At 47.4% G+C, this 15840-nt stretch overlaps 1 protein-coding gene across 1 annotated transcript in view; it reads right to left on the minus strand.

Moving 5' to 3' along the window:
* Positions 1-3756: 3756 nt before the first annotated feature.
* Positions 3757-15840, minus strand: part of CFDP1 (craniofacial development protein 1) — a 34274-nt gene continuing 22190 nt past the window's right edge. Inside the window, exons 6-7 of the mRNA XM_070953045.1 lie at positions 8550-8708; positions 3757-4520 (exon numbers count right to left, since the gene is read on the minus strand). Of these exons, the coding sequence (XP_070809146.1) occupies positions 4430-4520; positions 8550-8708 (250 nt within the window). The 3' untranslated portion in view covers positions 3757-4429. The remainder of the gene's footprint in view (positions 4521-8549; positions 8709-15840) is intronic.

Genomic DNA, 15840 nt, shown 5'->3' on the forward strand with positions numbered 1-15840 from the left:
AGCGTAGAAATCATAAAAACGTTGGACGTTGAGCAAGGGTAGCCAGTCGAACGAACAGGCTGAAAAATAGCTTCTATCCATGTGCTGTCAGACTTCTGAATGCAACACACCATAACAACTTAGTATGATAGACTTGCAACATGTCTACACTGGTGTAATATAATGTAATGTTATGCACATATATGTATAAAAAGGATTGTGTGTCTGTTAGTATGATCTATTGCAGGGGGCCCCAACCTTGGCAACTTTAAGACTTGTGTCCACAAGTCTTAAAGTTGCCAAGGTTGGAGGCCCCTGATCTAGTGTTTTTTTAATCTTTCTTCTTCTTTCACTTATGAGTCATTGAGATGTATTTTGTGTTTGGGGGGGGGGCTGCACTAAAGTGTTGTGGCCTGTCAGTGGCCTGTGCAGCTAGTAGCTGATTCAGACAGCGAGGAGGCTGGTGTGGTGCTGCGCCAGCAACCTGTGCAGCTGGCACTCGAGTCGGACAATGAGGAGGCTGGAGAAGTTGTGGTGCCAGAGGTGGGGATTCAGCCAGGGCCTTCAGAACCTCCAGAAGCTCCTTTAAGTGAAGAGGACGAAGAAGAGGAGTCTCTTCTCAATGCACGGGCGCGCAGAGCTACCAAAAGGCAGGAGTAGCTCCTCAGGAGGAGGTCTCCTCGAGAGTAAGGCTTGGGGCTAATTGGCCACTCCCTTAGCCTATTTAAGGAGGAAGCAATTTGTAGGGAACAACTTTAGTTCACTCTACTTCGCGTCTGGATTCTCTGCAAATTGCTTCTCGGCTTTCTGCCAACCTTAGTAAGATTGTGATTACTTTATCTTTGGTTTCTTGTAGGCTGTTAAAAAAGTTTATTAACAGCCTTTGTTTTGATAAAGACTGAGTTATTTTAGTAAATTAAGTTTTGTACAGACTTTGTGTGTGCTGTGTTCTTTGGGGTCCGTAGCTGGGGCAGAACAGATCAGCTGTCTGCAAGGAGTATCAATCCTTCCATTCCCCACCATCCAATCAGAGCTGAAGAAGCTTCTTGGAAGAGAAGCAAAATGTCTTCAAAGAAAAAACAAGGAAGTCCAGTTGCCTCCTGAAAAAGCACCTTTGGGACAGTGGAACCCAAAATGTCTGTTGCCGAGTGAGGCATTTGCTAAGTGAGTTTTGTCCCATTGGATGACTTTTCTTGCCACGGTTGTTAAGTGAATCACTGCGATTATGAAGTGTGTAAAATGGTTGTTAAGTGAATCTGGCTTCCCTCATGGACTTGGCTTGTTGCAAGGTCGCAAAAGGGGATCGCGTGACCCCGGGACACTGCGATCGTCATAAATGTGAGTCCGTTGCCAAGTGCCCGAATTTTGATCACGTGACCCTGGGGATGCTGCAATGGTTGTAGGTGTGAAAAACAGCCATAAGTCACTTTTTCCAGTGCCGTTGTAACTGTGGTGATTCGCTTAACGACTATGGCAAGAAAAGTTATACCATGGGGCAAAACTCTCTTAACAAATGTTTCACTTAGCAACAGAAATTTTGGGCTCAATTGTGGTCGTAAATTGAGGACTACCTGTGTTAAGGCAAGCCGTCCTTTCATATCCTATAGCAAAATCACATTAAGAAACCAGAAAGGAATCCTGCCCAAACCACCTTAAATTCTCCGCTCTTCCAAGGCCATAAAATATGAAATGCATTATTTCCAAAGTGCCCCTTTTTCCTCAGTGTTTTCTATTACTTCATATTAATTGGCTGCTGTCATGGGATTGACACTCCTAAAGCTGGATTGCATGACTAAAACTAGGGGAATCACTAGAGATCCTTTTATCAGGTCACGGATGATTTAAATCAGTGGGGACCTGAAAGTAAACATTTCAAGAGGCCTGCGTGCCCAAGGACATCCCGAGACTAAAAAAATAAAGCATAAAAATTATAGTAGTCGATGAACTCTTTTCTTCCTAAAGGGAACTGCCACAGAGCTGGGAAAATAGGGCAAGCCTTTTCATTTTTCCTAGACAGAAATGTGAATAAATGTTGACTTCATTTACACTTGCAAAGAAATGCATCCTCCTGTTGTGGCTTGTCGGTCACTGGCCTCTCCGACAGCCGAATCAGAGGAGGAGGAGGAGGAGATGTGGGAGTCGGGGTCAGCATCAAGGCAACCTGAGAGCTCCGAGGGGGAAGAGGGAATGGAGCTGTCAGAGAGAGGGACAGAGGCGGAGCCTGGGCCGTCCGTCAGCCCTCAGATGGACAGTCAACAGCCCCCAGGTCTGGTGAGGAAGAGGAGGAACAGCTAGGCCCAGTGCCTGACACGTGCAGTGGTGGGTTCCTCCCGGCTCGGTCCGGTTCGGCCGAGCCGGTAGCGGTGATGATATTACGTCACCGAACCGGTTCTCCCCCCCACCCCTCCACGTTATTCTTACCTTTTATTTGGTCCCACCCCCAATCTATTGCTGCCTCCTGAGTCCCAGCTGATGACTAGAGGGAAAAAAACTGTTTAAACTCTTGCCGCGGGGCTTCAAAGGGCCGTCCTACAGCTGATCAGTGTTAAAAGCAAACAAATGAGTCGGGTCGTAAGTGCGAGGACTGGTCGTAAGTGTGAGGACGTTCCAGAAATGACTCTGACCAGCTAGCCATGCCCACCTAGTCACACGACCTCCAAGCCACACCCACAAAATAAGCCACGCCCACAGAACCGGTAGTAAAAAAATTTAGAACCCATTCCTGGACACGTGGATGCGCAGAAGGCAGAGGAGAGGAGAGCAGTGGAAATCTATGGGCTGGTCCTTGGGACGGAAGAGCCACCCGCTGCTAGCGAAGCGGTTTTAAAAATGTTAAATGTTTACTGAAGTCACTTATTTTATTAAAAGGTGTACAGTGGTTTTTTCCCCCCTCTTTTAAACTGATACGAGAAGATCTCCCGCCACCAACAGCCCTGGCCAGGGATTCTCTTCTTGATCCTGCCTGCTGCACAGACGTTCGATTACTCGATGGACAGGATCAAGATTGAGGCTGCGATTAGACAGGTTAGGATACAGTACAACAGGACAATTGGGGGACAAACATGATAAGATAAATTAGATACTAAAAACACACAGCCAGGTTTCCAGTAACATGTTTAAGAGAATTTCCTCAGAGCATTAAGTGAAGAAAAAAACTCTGTTCAAACTCTTTAGGGCAATGTTTCTCAACCTTGGAAGCTTGAAGATGGGTGGACTTCAACTCCCAGAATCCCCCAGCCAACGCCGGCGGGACTAAATTACTGTCTTTCCTAGAAACAGATCTCTCTGGATCCAATGCTAGTAATTTGACCTTATATTGTTTAGGGGAAAAACTCCTCACACATTACTTTTCAGGTTTCTAAATTTTTTTTTAAGAGCTGTAACTATTAGAGGAGAACGCTGTAATTCCTCTCAGCCAAGGCTTCTGATAGTCAACTGTTTATGATGTTACTTTCCCCACGTTCTTTTGCAATTATATTTGTATTTTGGTCTGTGACCGCAAGTAAAAGTTATTATATAAGGGCGTAAAAATGGGGCGCAGCTCGCCTAACAGCTGTCTTGCTTAGCCCTGGAAATTTGGGGCTCCTGCACAGTCATAAATCGAGGACTACCTTGCAGCAGCTTTCGACACTGTCCGTCCTAGAAACGTGAGATCGGGATGGGGAGAATGAGCTTTTGCAAAGCGCCTTTTGGGGAGGGAAACGGGAGTCCTCTCGGGTCCCGGAAGGCTGCCTGGCCTCCTTGGCCAAGAGGGGAAGAAAGACAGAACAGCCAGAACGGATTTAACACTTTATTCAAGGGAAGAAAGGAGATGGCTGGCATTCCTCCCTCCCTCCCAGGCAGGCTGCTGCTCTTAGGGAGATTTCTGAGCACTCAGAGGGGCTGCTTTAAAAAAACAAGAACACCTGGGAAAAAAAGGAATTAGGAAAAGAAAAAAAACCGAGAAGGAAACTTAAGGATTCCTGAATGGGAAAGTCTTTTAGGAAAGCAGGCTGGGGGGGTGGGGGTGGGGTACTTTACTCCCCAGAACCCGAGACTGGTCCAATGCAAGATTGCGGTGTGTGTGTGTGTGTTGTGTGGGGATCTTTTCAGTGGCACAAGGAGGCCGCTGGTGCCAGCAACGTGGAGGATCCCAGGGCCAGTGTCATGCAGAACCAGCGCCCGGGCGACGGGCACAAGCAGGAGGGGATGGCAGCGACTCCACAATCTGAGTCTGCTGTGTTCTTCCAAACTACCAAAAAACGTGGACAAGCCGGGAATCTCGGCCCTTTTCCCCGGCCCGAGAAAACGGGCAACAGGACTTGCCCAGTTAAAACTATCTGCTGCCCGGAGCTGCCCCTTGCCTGGCAAAGTCCTCTGTTCACCTATTGACCTATTGCGGTGGGAGAGAAGACCCGGAGAGGCCATGCTGGGGATGGCTGGATTCGGAGAGTCGGACTCGGCCCGCGGTTCAGGGTTTCATGTTGCTCAGGCGGATATCTCGCTCGTGCTCGAACTGACGGTAATCCACTCTTTCCAGGAAGGCTCGTCTCTCCAGGTACCTGCGGGGAGGAAGCACGGAGTCAGCTCCCCACAGAGAAGAGGGCAGATGTCAGATGGGCTGGGAGGCAAAAGAGACGGAAGCCTCCTGGTTTATTTCCCTTCCTTTTTTTTTTTTTTTAAAAAAAAATTAGATTTATATGCCGCCCTTCTCCGGAGACTCAGGGCGGCTTACAAGGCGTTAAGCAATAGCCTTCATACTTTTTTGTATATTTATACAAAGTCAGCTTATTGACCCCACAAACTGGGTCCTCATTTCACCTACCTTAGAAAGGATGGAAGGCTGAGTCAACCTTGAGCCTTGGAGAGATTCGAACCAGCAGAAATTGCAGGCAGCTGGTCTTAATAACAGGCTTTTAGTCTGTTGAGCTATCCAGGCTCCTTCCTTCCTCCTGGCTTCCCTTGCACCAGGAATTCCTTGCCACATCTCCGAATTAAGCTTGTCAACTACATCTTTCACCATTTCAGTTGCCCATGACCAGAACAACCTCACCTACCCCAAGGGAGCACGTGATGGCAATACCAGCTGTTCTGACCTAGGCTTCCCCAGCAGCAGGAAGCCGAGTCCTCGTTCCGATAAACCCCTTTTTATTTAATTTACAGTGAATTCCTCTCCAGCAAAGTCTTTCCTCTCCCACAGTCTTGCAAGATAGTTCACAATTACCGACCTTTATCAGGCTTGGAGAGTGGCCAGGCCGATATCTTTCAGACGCCGCAATACTTGGCAAGAATGCAGGAATGAACTAATTGTCTCCTGCAAACTCCACTCCCCTTTCACTCCTCTTTTATTCCCTCTGGGAAGGGCCATTCATCGTTCACTTGTGGGCTTACTCCCGAGTTGACCCTTGTTCTTTAGCTGTTCCCTTCATCTGGCAACTCTGCGCATGCTGAGAACAGGCTCCAGCTGTCTGTCTGCCTCACTGATGTCCGACTCCGAAGGCAGCTGACAACTGTCAGATGGCTCTGGCCCCGTCTCTGCCTCTGATGCAGAGTCCTCGTCAGAGCCTTCCCCAGACTCAAGGACTGGCCCATGTTCCTCCCCAACCTCCTCACTGTCCGAATCTGTTGCCAGAGCTGCTGGCGGGCCACAACCACCACAGGCATCTTTATATATGGCTAGAAAAGACTGAGGATGCTTCTGGAAAGCTTCTACTTTCCAGAATATAACCTGGGTTGCCCAGGTGGTTATCAGATACAAATCACTTTTTCTACAATGGCGGTGAGGGCAAATGCCATGGAAGTCAATGCAGGCACAGAGCTGTGGTGGCGCAGTGCTTGGAATGCAGTATTGCGGGCAAACTCTGCCCACCGCCAGGAGTTCGAATCTGACCAAAGGTTCATAGTTGACTCAGTCTTCCATCCTCCTTGTCAGGTTTCGTGGCCGTCTCGAATAAAATGCATTTCAAACAAAATCTTTGAAGAAAAAACTCCTATTTATTGAGCACAACATCCTAACATGACTCCAAACTAAGCCAACACTGACTTCCTGACCCCAAACCTTCCCTTTCCGTTCCCCAATTCTCAGCGTCCCATTGGCCCTCTTCCAAATCACTCTCCCCATATCTAGTACTTCAGCTCCCAGGAATGTCCGCCCTCCCATCTCATCTCCTACGGGACATTATCTTCAGGGAAAATAAGTAGGTGAGAAGTCAAGCGTCCTCTTGCCAGCTGCCCCCTCTTCTCCTTCTTATGTCAGCACTAGAGTAAATGCAGGTTGAAGTGCTGACACTCCTGTGGTCGGTAAAATAAGGAGCCAGATTGTTGGGGATAATATACTGACGTTGTAAACCACCCAGAGAGTGCTGTAAAACATTATGGAGCGGTATATAAATCTAAGCGGTGTTGTTTTATGGTCTTGGGGGAAGAGCTTTGTAAGGCTCCCTGCACCCCGAAACTGAAGGCGTTCCAGAGATTTGTCCCTTATTAGGCTAGAAGCGTAAGAGATGACCAGGCTGGGCCCGAGGGAGGGATCAAGCATGTGATCAGTCTGCAGTCCCTTCAGGCCCACAAAAGATCTAAGCCCAGCTTACCTTGAATTCTGTTGATTCTTATCTACCACCAATTTGTTCTGACCGTTAGTAGTTCAGATCCTTGTAGAGAGCTGGCATGGAATAAACTTGTACTCATTTGAACAACCCTGGTTCCTAATTTATTGCACCTGACAAGAACATTACTGTACATGCCACCACGATAAGGCCTGGGATTCATATTCCTCTTTTGCCATTCTGGAACATCAAAATCAGGCCACAGAAAGGCCATTTTACCCAAAACAGCCAAACTATTGTTTGCGCACGGTCACTCATGCCCTGGTCACCTCCCGGCTGGACTAATGTAATGCTCTCTACATGGGGCTCCCCTTGAAGAGCACTTGGAGGCTCCAACTGGTCCAGAATGCAGCCGCGTGGGTGGTTATGGGCGCGACTCATTGTGCCCACGTGACACCTCTCCTGCGCGAGCTGCACTGGCTCCCAGTGGTCTTCTGGGTGCAATTCAAGGTGTTGGTCACCACCTTTAAAGCGCTCCATGGCTTTGGACCTAGTTATCTTCGAGACCGACTTCTGCCACCAATAGCCTCCGGCCAGTTCGCTCCCACAGAGAGGGGCTCCTCAGGGTGCCATCGGCCAAGGCATGTAGGCTGGCGACACCCAGGGGGGGGGCCCTTCTCTGTGGGAGCCCCAGCCCTGTGCAATGAACTGCCCCCAGAATTGCGCAAGATCTCCGACCTCCATGTATTTCGCTGTGCCCTCAAGACTCTGCTGTTCCGCCAGGCCGGGCTATCAAAGTAAATGATTTTAAATTGGGTGTTTTAAATTTTTGGGTTTTAATTCAGGCTGAAATTATTTAATAATTTTAATTATTTTTAATTGATATCCATATATTTTTGTGTTTTAATAGGTTGTACACCACCCTGAGTCCTTCGGGAGAAGGGTGGTATAGAAATAAAATAATAACAATAACAATAACAATATTATTATTATTATTATTATTATTATTATTATTATTATTATTATTATTATTATTATTATTATTATTATTATTCAACTCTGACGCTGGCCTGGAGGCTTCAGTGTTGCCACAATGGTGCTGAGGGATGGGGGGGGGGGGTGAAGCAGGGGTGAAATGCTCCCGGATCAGACCGGATTGCCCGATCCGGTAGCGATTTTTCCCTGTGGTTTGGCGATCCGGTAGCGATCGCCACCTGGGTGTCATTACTTCCTGGTTTTAACCAGGAAGTAATGTTTTTTTACCTTCTGTGCATGCGCAGAACATTTTGCGCATGCACAGGTCTGCGCGCACATGTGATGCGCATGCATGAGCAAAGTGAGAGTGCGCACGCAGAGCATGTGTTTCCAAACCAGTAAGGAAGGTAAGTACATTTCACCCCTGGAATAGAGATAGTTGGGGTTTTGTAGCCAAAACAAAATAGCTTCCCCTGAGAACCAAGGACATTCCCACAAGTGGCTGGAGGGAGGAGGAGGAGGAGGAGGAGTGATGTTACCAAGCAACCAGACAGCACTTTGATTGGACCGTGGGACTGATTGTTTGGGAAAGGGGGAAAACTTTTACTTTTAATTAGGTGAAAACCGCGGGAACCTTTAGAGTCGGTTTTCACCAGTCTGTGCCAATATGATACATTCAATAAACATGTTCTGTGAGGAACCTAATTGCCTCGGAGTTCTGTTTGCTATGGGTGTATTACTTGGAACCCTGACATTAAACCGACTCCAAGGAAAGTAGGTTCCTCATATACAGGTTGCGTCAGCCCAAGCAAAGGGTTAAACAAAGCCATGATTTGTTCCAAATTCTACTTCTGCTTGCTAAAGCCAAACCCAAGTGGAATGCCTGCATCTTGGTCCCAGGAACCTGAGGAACTGGTGGGAACAGTGAGTGGAGCATCAAGATTCATGAGATTTTTTTAATCTCACGGACATTAAAAAAAAAAGGGGGAAAAAATAATGCTGCTTCTGGGAGCATGAGCAGCAAGTGTCACTCATCAAGCAGTTGCCAAGGGAACAGAACATTTTTCTTACCCTTCTTTCCCTCTGTTGTGGATGGCCAGCTCGTCACCAATGCCTTCTTCTTCTTTGAAGTGCTCCCAGTCCAGCTTGGACTTCTCCAGCGTGCTCATTTTCTGCTTTTTAGAGCCGATCTTCCCCAGAAGGCTGTTAATACTGCTAGGCCGCTTCACTCTGCCAAGGTAAAGGAGAAGATAAAGACAACTTTGAGGTGTCTCCAACTGTTGGACAAGATGCCGCCCTGGCACTTCCGCAGAATGTCATCCCAGTTAGTTCATCACAACCCCCGTTTCCAGAGAGGAGGTTGGGAATTCCTAGTCTAGTGAAGAGAAGGAACAGGGGAGACATGAAAGCAGTCTTCCAATATTTGAGGGGTTGCCACAGCGAGGACGGGTCAAGTTATTCTCTGTGAATCTGTTAAATTAAGGGGTCTGGAGGGGAAAAAATTTATTTATTTATTTATTTATTTATTAATTAATTAATTAATTAATTAATTAATTAATTAATTATATTTCTACACCGCCTTTCTCCCGTAGTACTCAAGGCGGTGTACAGTCAAGAAAAATATAGATACACAAAACATCATAAAATTGCTAATTAAAATTATTATAACATAGTTAGGCCCAATTAAATAGAACCTAAAATTAGATAACATTTTAAAAACATTCACATGTTCGTATGTTTAGCCCCGCCTGTTGGAACATCAGGGTCTTGAGGGCACGGCGGAAAGCACGGAGATCAGGGATATTCCGTATCTCTGGGGGCAGTTCATTCCAAAGGGTTGGAGCCCCCACAGAGAAGGCCCTCCCCCTGGGAGTCGCCAGTCGACATAATTTGACTGACGGTACCCTGAGTAGTCCCTCCCTGTGAGAACGAACTGGTTGGTGGGAGGCTATTGGTGGCAAAAGACCGTCTCGTAGGTACCCAGGTCCTAAGCCATGGAGCGCTTTAATGGTAACTAGCACTAAGATAACTAACACCTTGAATTGCACCCGGAAGACCACCGGGAGCCAGTGCAGCTCGTGTAGGAGAGGTGTTACATGGGCGCAACGAGATGCGCCCATAATCACCCACGCGGCTACATTCTGGACCAGTTGGAACCTCCGGGTGCTTTTCAAAAAAAAAAAAAAAAAAAAAGATGAACGGTTGAGAGAACTAAGTACGTCTAGCCTATTAAAGAGAAGGACCAGGGGAGACAGGATAGCAGTCTTCCAGTATTTAAGGGGCTGCCACAGAGAGGAGGAAGGGGGTCAACCTGTTTTCCAAAGCACCCGAAGGCCAGACAAGGAATAATGGAAGGAAACTGAACAAGGAGAAATTCAACCTGGAAATAAGGAGAAATTTCCTGACAGTGAGAACCATCAACCAGTGGAACAGAAGTTGCCTTCGGAAGTTGTGGGAGCTTCATCACTGGAGGCTTTCAAGAGATTGGACTGCCATCTGTCAGAAATGGTGTAGGGTCTCCTGAATGGACTGGGGGTTGGACTAGATGACTTACAAGCTCCTTTCCAACTTTGTTAATCTGAATCGATCTAAGATAATCACAGGACTGGAGACTAAAACATGAAGAACAGTTGCAGGAACTGGGCCTGGCTAGTCTAGTGAAGAGAAGGACCAGGGGAGACAGGATAGCAGTCTTCCAATATTGGAGGGGCTGCCGCGAGAGGAGGGGGACAACCTGTTTTCCAAAGCACTTGAAGGCCAGACAAGGAATAATGGATGGAAACTGAACAAGGAGAGATTCAACCTGGAAAGAAGGAGAAATTTTCTGACAGTGAGAACCATCAACCGATGGAACAGAACTTGCCTTCAGAAGTTGTGGGAGCTTCATCACTGGAGGCTTTCAAGAAGAGACTGAACTGCCATCTGTCAGAAATGGTGTAGGGTCTCCTGCTTGGGTGGGGGTTGGACTAGATGACCTACAAGGTCCCTTCCAACTCTGTTAATCTGTATCTGTAAGACGTCTTTTAAGAGCCAATGCTGCATTGCGGCTCTAATTAGCTCAGCTCTACAACTGACAAGTGATTCTGCTTGAGCTGAAAATGCCGAGAGCATCCTGTGTCAGAGGCGAGCCAGACGCAACCTCTGCGTGGTTTTTAAACCACGTTTATCCACATCTCTGGATGATTAACCAAGACAGAGATGAGATCCAGTTCCTGAACGATTCTAAAGTGTGAACTGTGGTTCACATCATCAATTTTATGGCTACTGTATATAGAGAGAATACTCTAAATTTTATTTCATAATTCTCACTGCAAAGCAGAGGGTTACCGCAAGAAATTGGATTGTTCTAAATCAGAGGTCTTCAAACTTGGCAGCTTGAAGACTTGCGGACTTCAACTCCCAGAATTCTCCAGCCAGCATAGCTGGCTGGAGAATTCTGGGAGTTGAAGTCCGCAAGTCTTCAAGCTGCCAAGTTTGAAGACCTCTGTTCTAAATGTTATCTAATTGTTAATTCCCACAGTCACATGGTCAAAATTCGGGTGCTTGCCAATTGTCTCACATTGATGACAACTTCCCAGTCTCCTGGGTCATGTGGTCGCCATTTGTAATCTTCCCAGCTGGCTTCTGACAGGCAAAATCAATGGGGGAAGCTGGATTCGCTTTAACGACTGCAGCGATTCGCTTAATGGTGGTGAAAAAGGTCATAAAATGGGGTACGGCTCACTTAACAACTGCCTTGCTTAGCAATGGAAATTCTGGACTCAGTTGTGGTCATACATCAAGGACACCAAAGCACCTGAGGGCAGGGACAAGAAGCAACGGATGGAACCTAATCAAGGAGGGAAGCAACCTAGAACGGAGGAGAAATTTCCTGACAGTTGAGAACAATTAACCAGTGGAACAACTTGCCACCAGAAGTTGTGGGTGCTTCATCAGTGGAGGTTTTTAAGAAGAGATTGGATAGCCATTTGTCTGGAATGGTAGAGGGTTTCCTGTTTGAGCAGAGGGTTGGACTAGAAGACCTCAAAGGTCCCTTCCAATTTATTTATTTATTTATTTATTTATTGCTTCGATTTATATGCCGCCCTTCTCCGGAGACTCAGGGCGGCTTACAATGCATTAAGCAATAGCCTTCATATTATTGTATATACCTGCTTAGTAGGGCTTTCGGTCCCCCCTAAGCGGCGTTCTATTTTATACAAAGTCAGCTTATTGCCCCCACAATCCGGGTCCTCATTTTATCTACCTCGGAAGGATGGAAGGCTGAGTCAACCTTGAGCCTCGTGAGAATTGAACTTGCAGTAATTGCAGGCAGCTGGTGTTAACAGTGCTTTAGTCTGCTGCGCCACCAAGGCAATTCTGTCATTCTGTTATTTTAACTTTCTATACTTAACTCTTCAATGTCAAAAGTCTACCTGCCCATCCACAGTATCCTCTGTGAAACAGCAGCAAGATTTTAAGCGACCCAAATTGCAGTATCCAATGGCATCCAACAAGTGGATTCCTTAATATAAAAAGACTTAATATAAAAAGCGAAGCACTTGAAATGCAGGACAAACAAACCTGAAATAGCATTTCTGTGGGCCCCTGCACTAAAACTGGCTCCCCCCTGCTTGCCAAATGCCACCGTCGCCAATTCTTCAGCGCAACTGGCGCAAGGAAAGGTAACCACGAAGGAGCTTGGCTCTTCCCTAGTGAGAAACCCCCATCCTCTAAGTGACAACGGTGTAGCCCTGAGGGCAGACAGAAAGCACCGCACAATCGTACAGGGCCCACAGCGGATCAATCACAAAATCCGTGAAGCGCAAAGTCGTGTCGTCTATTAGCAGAGGCTTTACATCTGTACAGTAGGTTTTGTTTTGCATTCCTGGGAGAACTTCCTTTCTATCGACCTAAGGCCATTCTGAAAATCTGGAAAGGAAATGACTGGCATTCTTAAGCAGATGAAATAAGACGGGAAGCCACGACAAGCACATGCATCCCCAAAGTTCAAGATATTTTAATGAACCACTCAAGGGGGAAAAAAAAAAAAAAAACAGACTTTTCCAAGCCTAGTTTTTTCAGTTTTCAGTTTTCAGAACCAGAGGCAAAGTTTAAAGGAATGAGCTCTGTGTTCAGATGAGAAGACTGGCTAAATGTTGATAAAAAAACATTTATTTCCTCGTTTCCTTCAAGTGCCTTTTTGCCTTTCCCTAAAAACTAGCAATAGCAATAGCACTTAAACTTATATACCGCTTTACAGTGCTTTACAGCCCTCTAAGCGATTTACAATATCAGCCTATTGCCCCCAACAATCTGGGTCCTCATTTAGCCGACCTTGAAAGGATGGAAGGCTGAGCCAATAGCAATAGCAATAACACTTAGACTTATATATATATATTCACAGTGCTTTATAGTCCTAAGCGGTTTACAGAGTCAGCCTTTACCCACCTCAGAAGGATGGAAGGCTGAGTCAGCCTTCAGCTAGTCAAGAATCAAACTCCTGGCTGTGGGCAGAGTTTGCCTACAATGCTGCATTCTAACCACTGTGCAGTTAAGGGAGGGCAATAGCAATCACACTTAGACTTATATACCGCTTCACAGTGCTTTGCAGTCCTCTCTAAGCGGTTTACAGAGTCAGCATTTCCCCCCAACAATCTGGGTCCTCATTTTACCCACCTCGGAAGGATGGAAGGCTGAGTCAACCTTGAGTCTGGTGAGAATTGAACCTCTGGCAGCAGGCAGAGTCAGCCTGCAATACTGCATTCTAACCACTGCAAACAATGGATGGATGGAAGGAAGGAAGGAAGGAAAGGCAACAGCAATAGCACTTAGATTTATATATCGCTTCACAGTGTTTTATAGCCCTCTCTAAGTGGTTTACAGAATCAGCCTCTTGTCCCCAACAATCTGGATCTTCATTTTACCCCCCTCAGAAGGTCGGTAAATATAACACTTTTCCACTCCAAAATACAGGGAGGCCTTGATGGACAACCTTAATGGAGCCTGCCCATTACAGTTGCATCATAACAGTTGTAAAACATGTCGATCACACGACCAACTTGTTTATGGAAGTCTATAGTGAACCCATGGTTTCCTATGAGTGCAGCTTTCCTGAAAACCGCAAATGCTGGTTTGGGGCAAAACGTTGTAAAATGTGATCGTGGGACAACTGCAAACAGCTGTAAATTCAGCCTGTTGCCAAATTCGGTCACGTGACTGCAGAGGGGGGGTGTGTGTTTGATTGTCAGAACTTCAAATCTGGGCCTGAAGTCCTCCCTTTCAGGGCAGTCGTAACTTCAAACGGTCTCTAAGTGACCAGTCGTAAATCGAGAACTTGTCATTATTATTATTTTTTGCCTAAAAAACCAGCTTCCTCCAACCTGTTGGACCATTGGGCTTTACACCTCATGATGATGTGGTTTTATTGTCTTTGCCTTTGGAGGACGCAGGCCAAGGAAGGCTGACCTCATCTGGAAAGGAGGCGGATCAGATGCATCACACGGGATTCCCAAGAGATTCTTCTTGTCAGCCTTTCACTTGCCAGCCCTCCATCTCCACCCCCAGGATTTCTACTGCCTTCCCCCTTCCCCCTCTGCCTCTGACGGAGAGATGCGTGTTTATTCTGAACTCACCAGGTGGAGTTCAGCGGGGGCCTTCCTAGGGGGGAAATGCCCCCGGTTCAGACCGGATCGCCCGATCTGGTAGCGATGGCGGCGGGTGGTTCAGAGAACTAGTAGCATAAATCCCTGTGCCCCCCCCCCCCACTCCATGCCCAGCTGAGCCGCACAATCATCAGAGGCTTTTTTTTTTTTTAGTTTTAAAAGCATTTTTTCTACAACCTCTTCCGACGAAAAAATGCTTTTAAAAGTAAAAAAAAAAAAAAGCCTCTGATGTTCGCGCAGCTCAGCTGGGATCGTCAGAGGCTTTTCAAAGCATTTTTTTCTGCAACCTCTTGGCCAAAGATGTGGTAAAAAAAATGCTTTGAAAAGTCTCTGACGATCCCAGCTGAGTTGCCTGATCGGCAGAGGCTTTTCAAAGCATTAGAAAAAATGCTTTGAAAAGTTATATAAAAAAAAGAAAAGTTGGCCACGCCCACCCAGTCACATTATCCCTCCCCACCAAGCCACACCCACAGAACCGGTAGTAACAAATTTTACATTTCACCTCTGGGCCCTTCCCAAAAACTCTGCTTACGACCACAGCCCTAAATTGCAGTTAAGTGGCTCAGGTAGTCGTTAAGCGAAATTGGCTTCTAAATGTAGGACGGTCTGTATTGCTTCTGCCAGCGCATTGCTGAACCGAGGGCCGGGCCTACCTTTCAGAGCTGCTCCAAGTCAGGGTTGCCCAAACCAGCTGTAGGATTCCTGCTTTGGAGCTGCCCCTTGGAGTCTAGCGTTGTGTCTTTGAGGAAAATGCCTGTAAGTACGGAAGCTGGATTTGGTTCCCAGGCGCATTTCCCGGAGCGGGTTCAAGCTCCCCTTTTGGCTGGTGCTTTGCAGCTGGTTCCCAGTTTCCACAAAGTGCCGAGCAGTTTAATGAAGGACAGATGCTCGACGCAGTTCCCCTCTTCCTCCTCCGTGGCTGCTGCTGCTTGAATGAGTCAGCTACTCCTTGTCCAGGTTGGAAAGGCGTCAAGGAGTTGCAGGGCCAAGCCGAACCCACTAAATCAGGGGTGTCAAAATTAATTTCATTGAGGGCCACATCAGGGCTGTGGTTGACCTTGGGGGGGCTGGGCGGGCGTGGCCGACTGGGTGAGCGTGGCCAGCTTGACGCCACTTCCCAAACTGCTGGCAGGTTTCCTCTTCACATTAGGTAAACCGGGCCGAAGCTGCGTGGGCCAGCCCCTTACATGCCCTCGTCACATCCCGTCTGGACTACTGTAACACTCTCTACATGGGGCTCCCCTTGAAGAGCGCTCGGAGGCTCCAACTGGTCCAGAATGCAGCCGCGCGGGTGGTTATGGGCGCGACTCATTGTGCCCACGTGACACCTCTCCTGCGCGAGCTGCACTGGCTCCCAGTGGTCTTCCAGGTGCGATTCAAGGTGTTGGTCACCACCTTTAAAGCGCTCCATGGCTTAGGACCGGGGTACCTTCGAGACCACCTTCTGCCAACGACAGCCTCCCACCGGCCAATATGCTCCCAGAGAGGGGCTCCTCAGGGTGCCATTGGCCAAACAATGTCGACTGGCGATGCCCAGGGGGAGAGCCTTCTCTGTGGGGGCACCAGCCCTCTGGAACGAGCTGCCCCTAGATGTGCGTATGATCCCTGACCTGCGCACCTTTTGCCGCGCCCTGAAGACCCTCTTGTTTCAACAAGCAGGGCTGGCCTAATATGAATATGAATTTTAATGGGTGTATGTTAGTTTTAATTTGTGGGCC

Source organism: Pituophis catenifer, unplaced genomic scaffold (genome assembly GCF_029215685.1).
Source record: "Pituophis catenifer annectens isolate HBS135680 unplaced genomic scaffold, rPitCat1.0.hap2 SCAF_13, whole genome shotgun sequence".
NCBI classification, from domain to species: Eukaryota; Metazoa; Chordata; class Lepidosauria; order Squamata; family Colubridae; genus Pituophis; species Pituophis catenifer.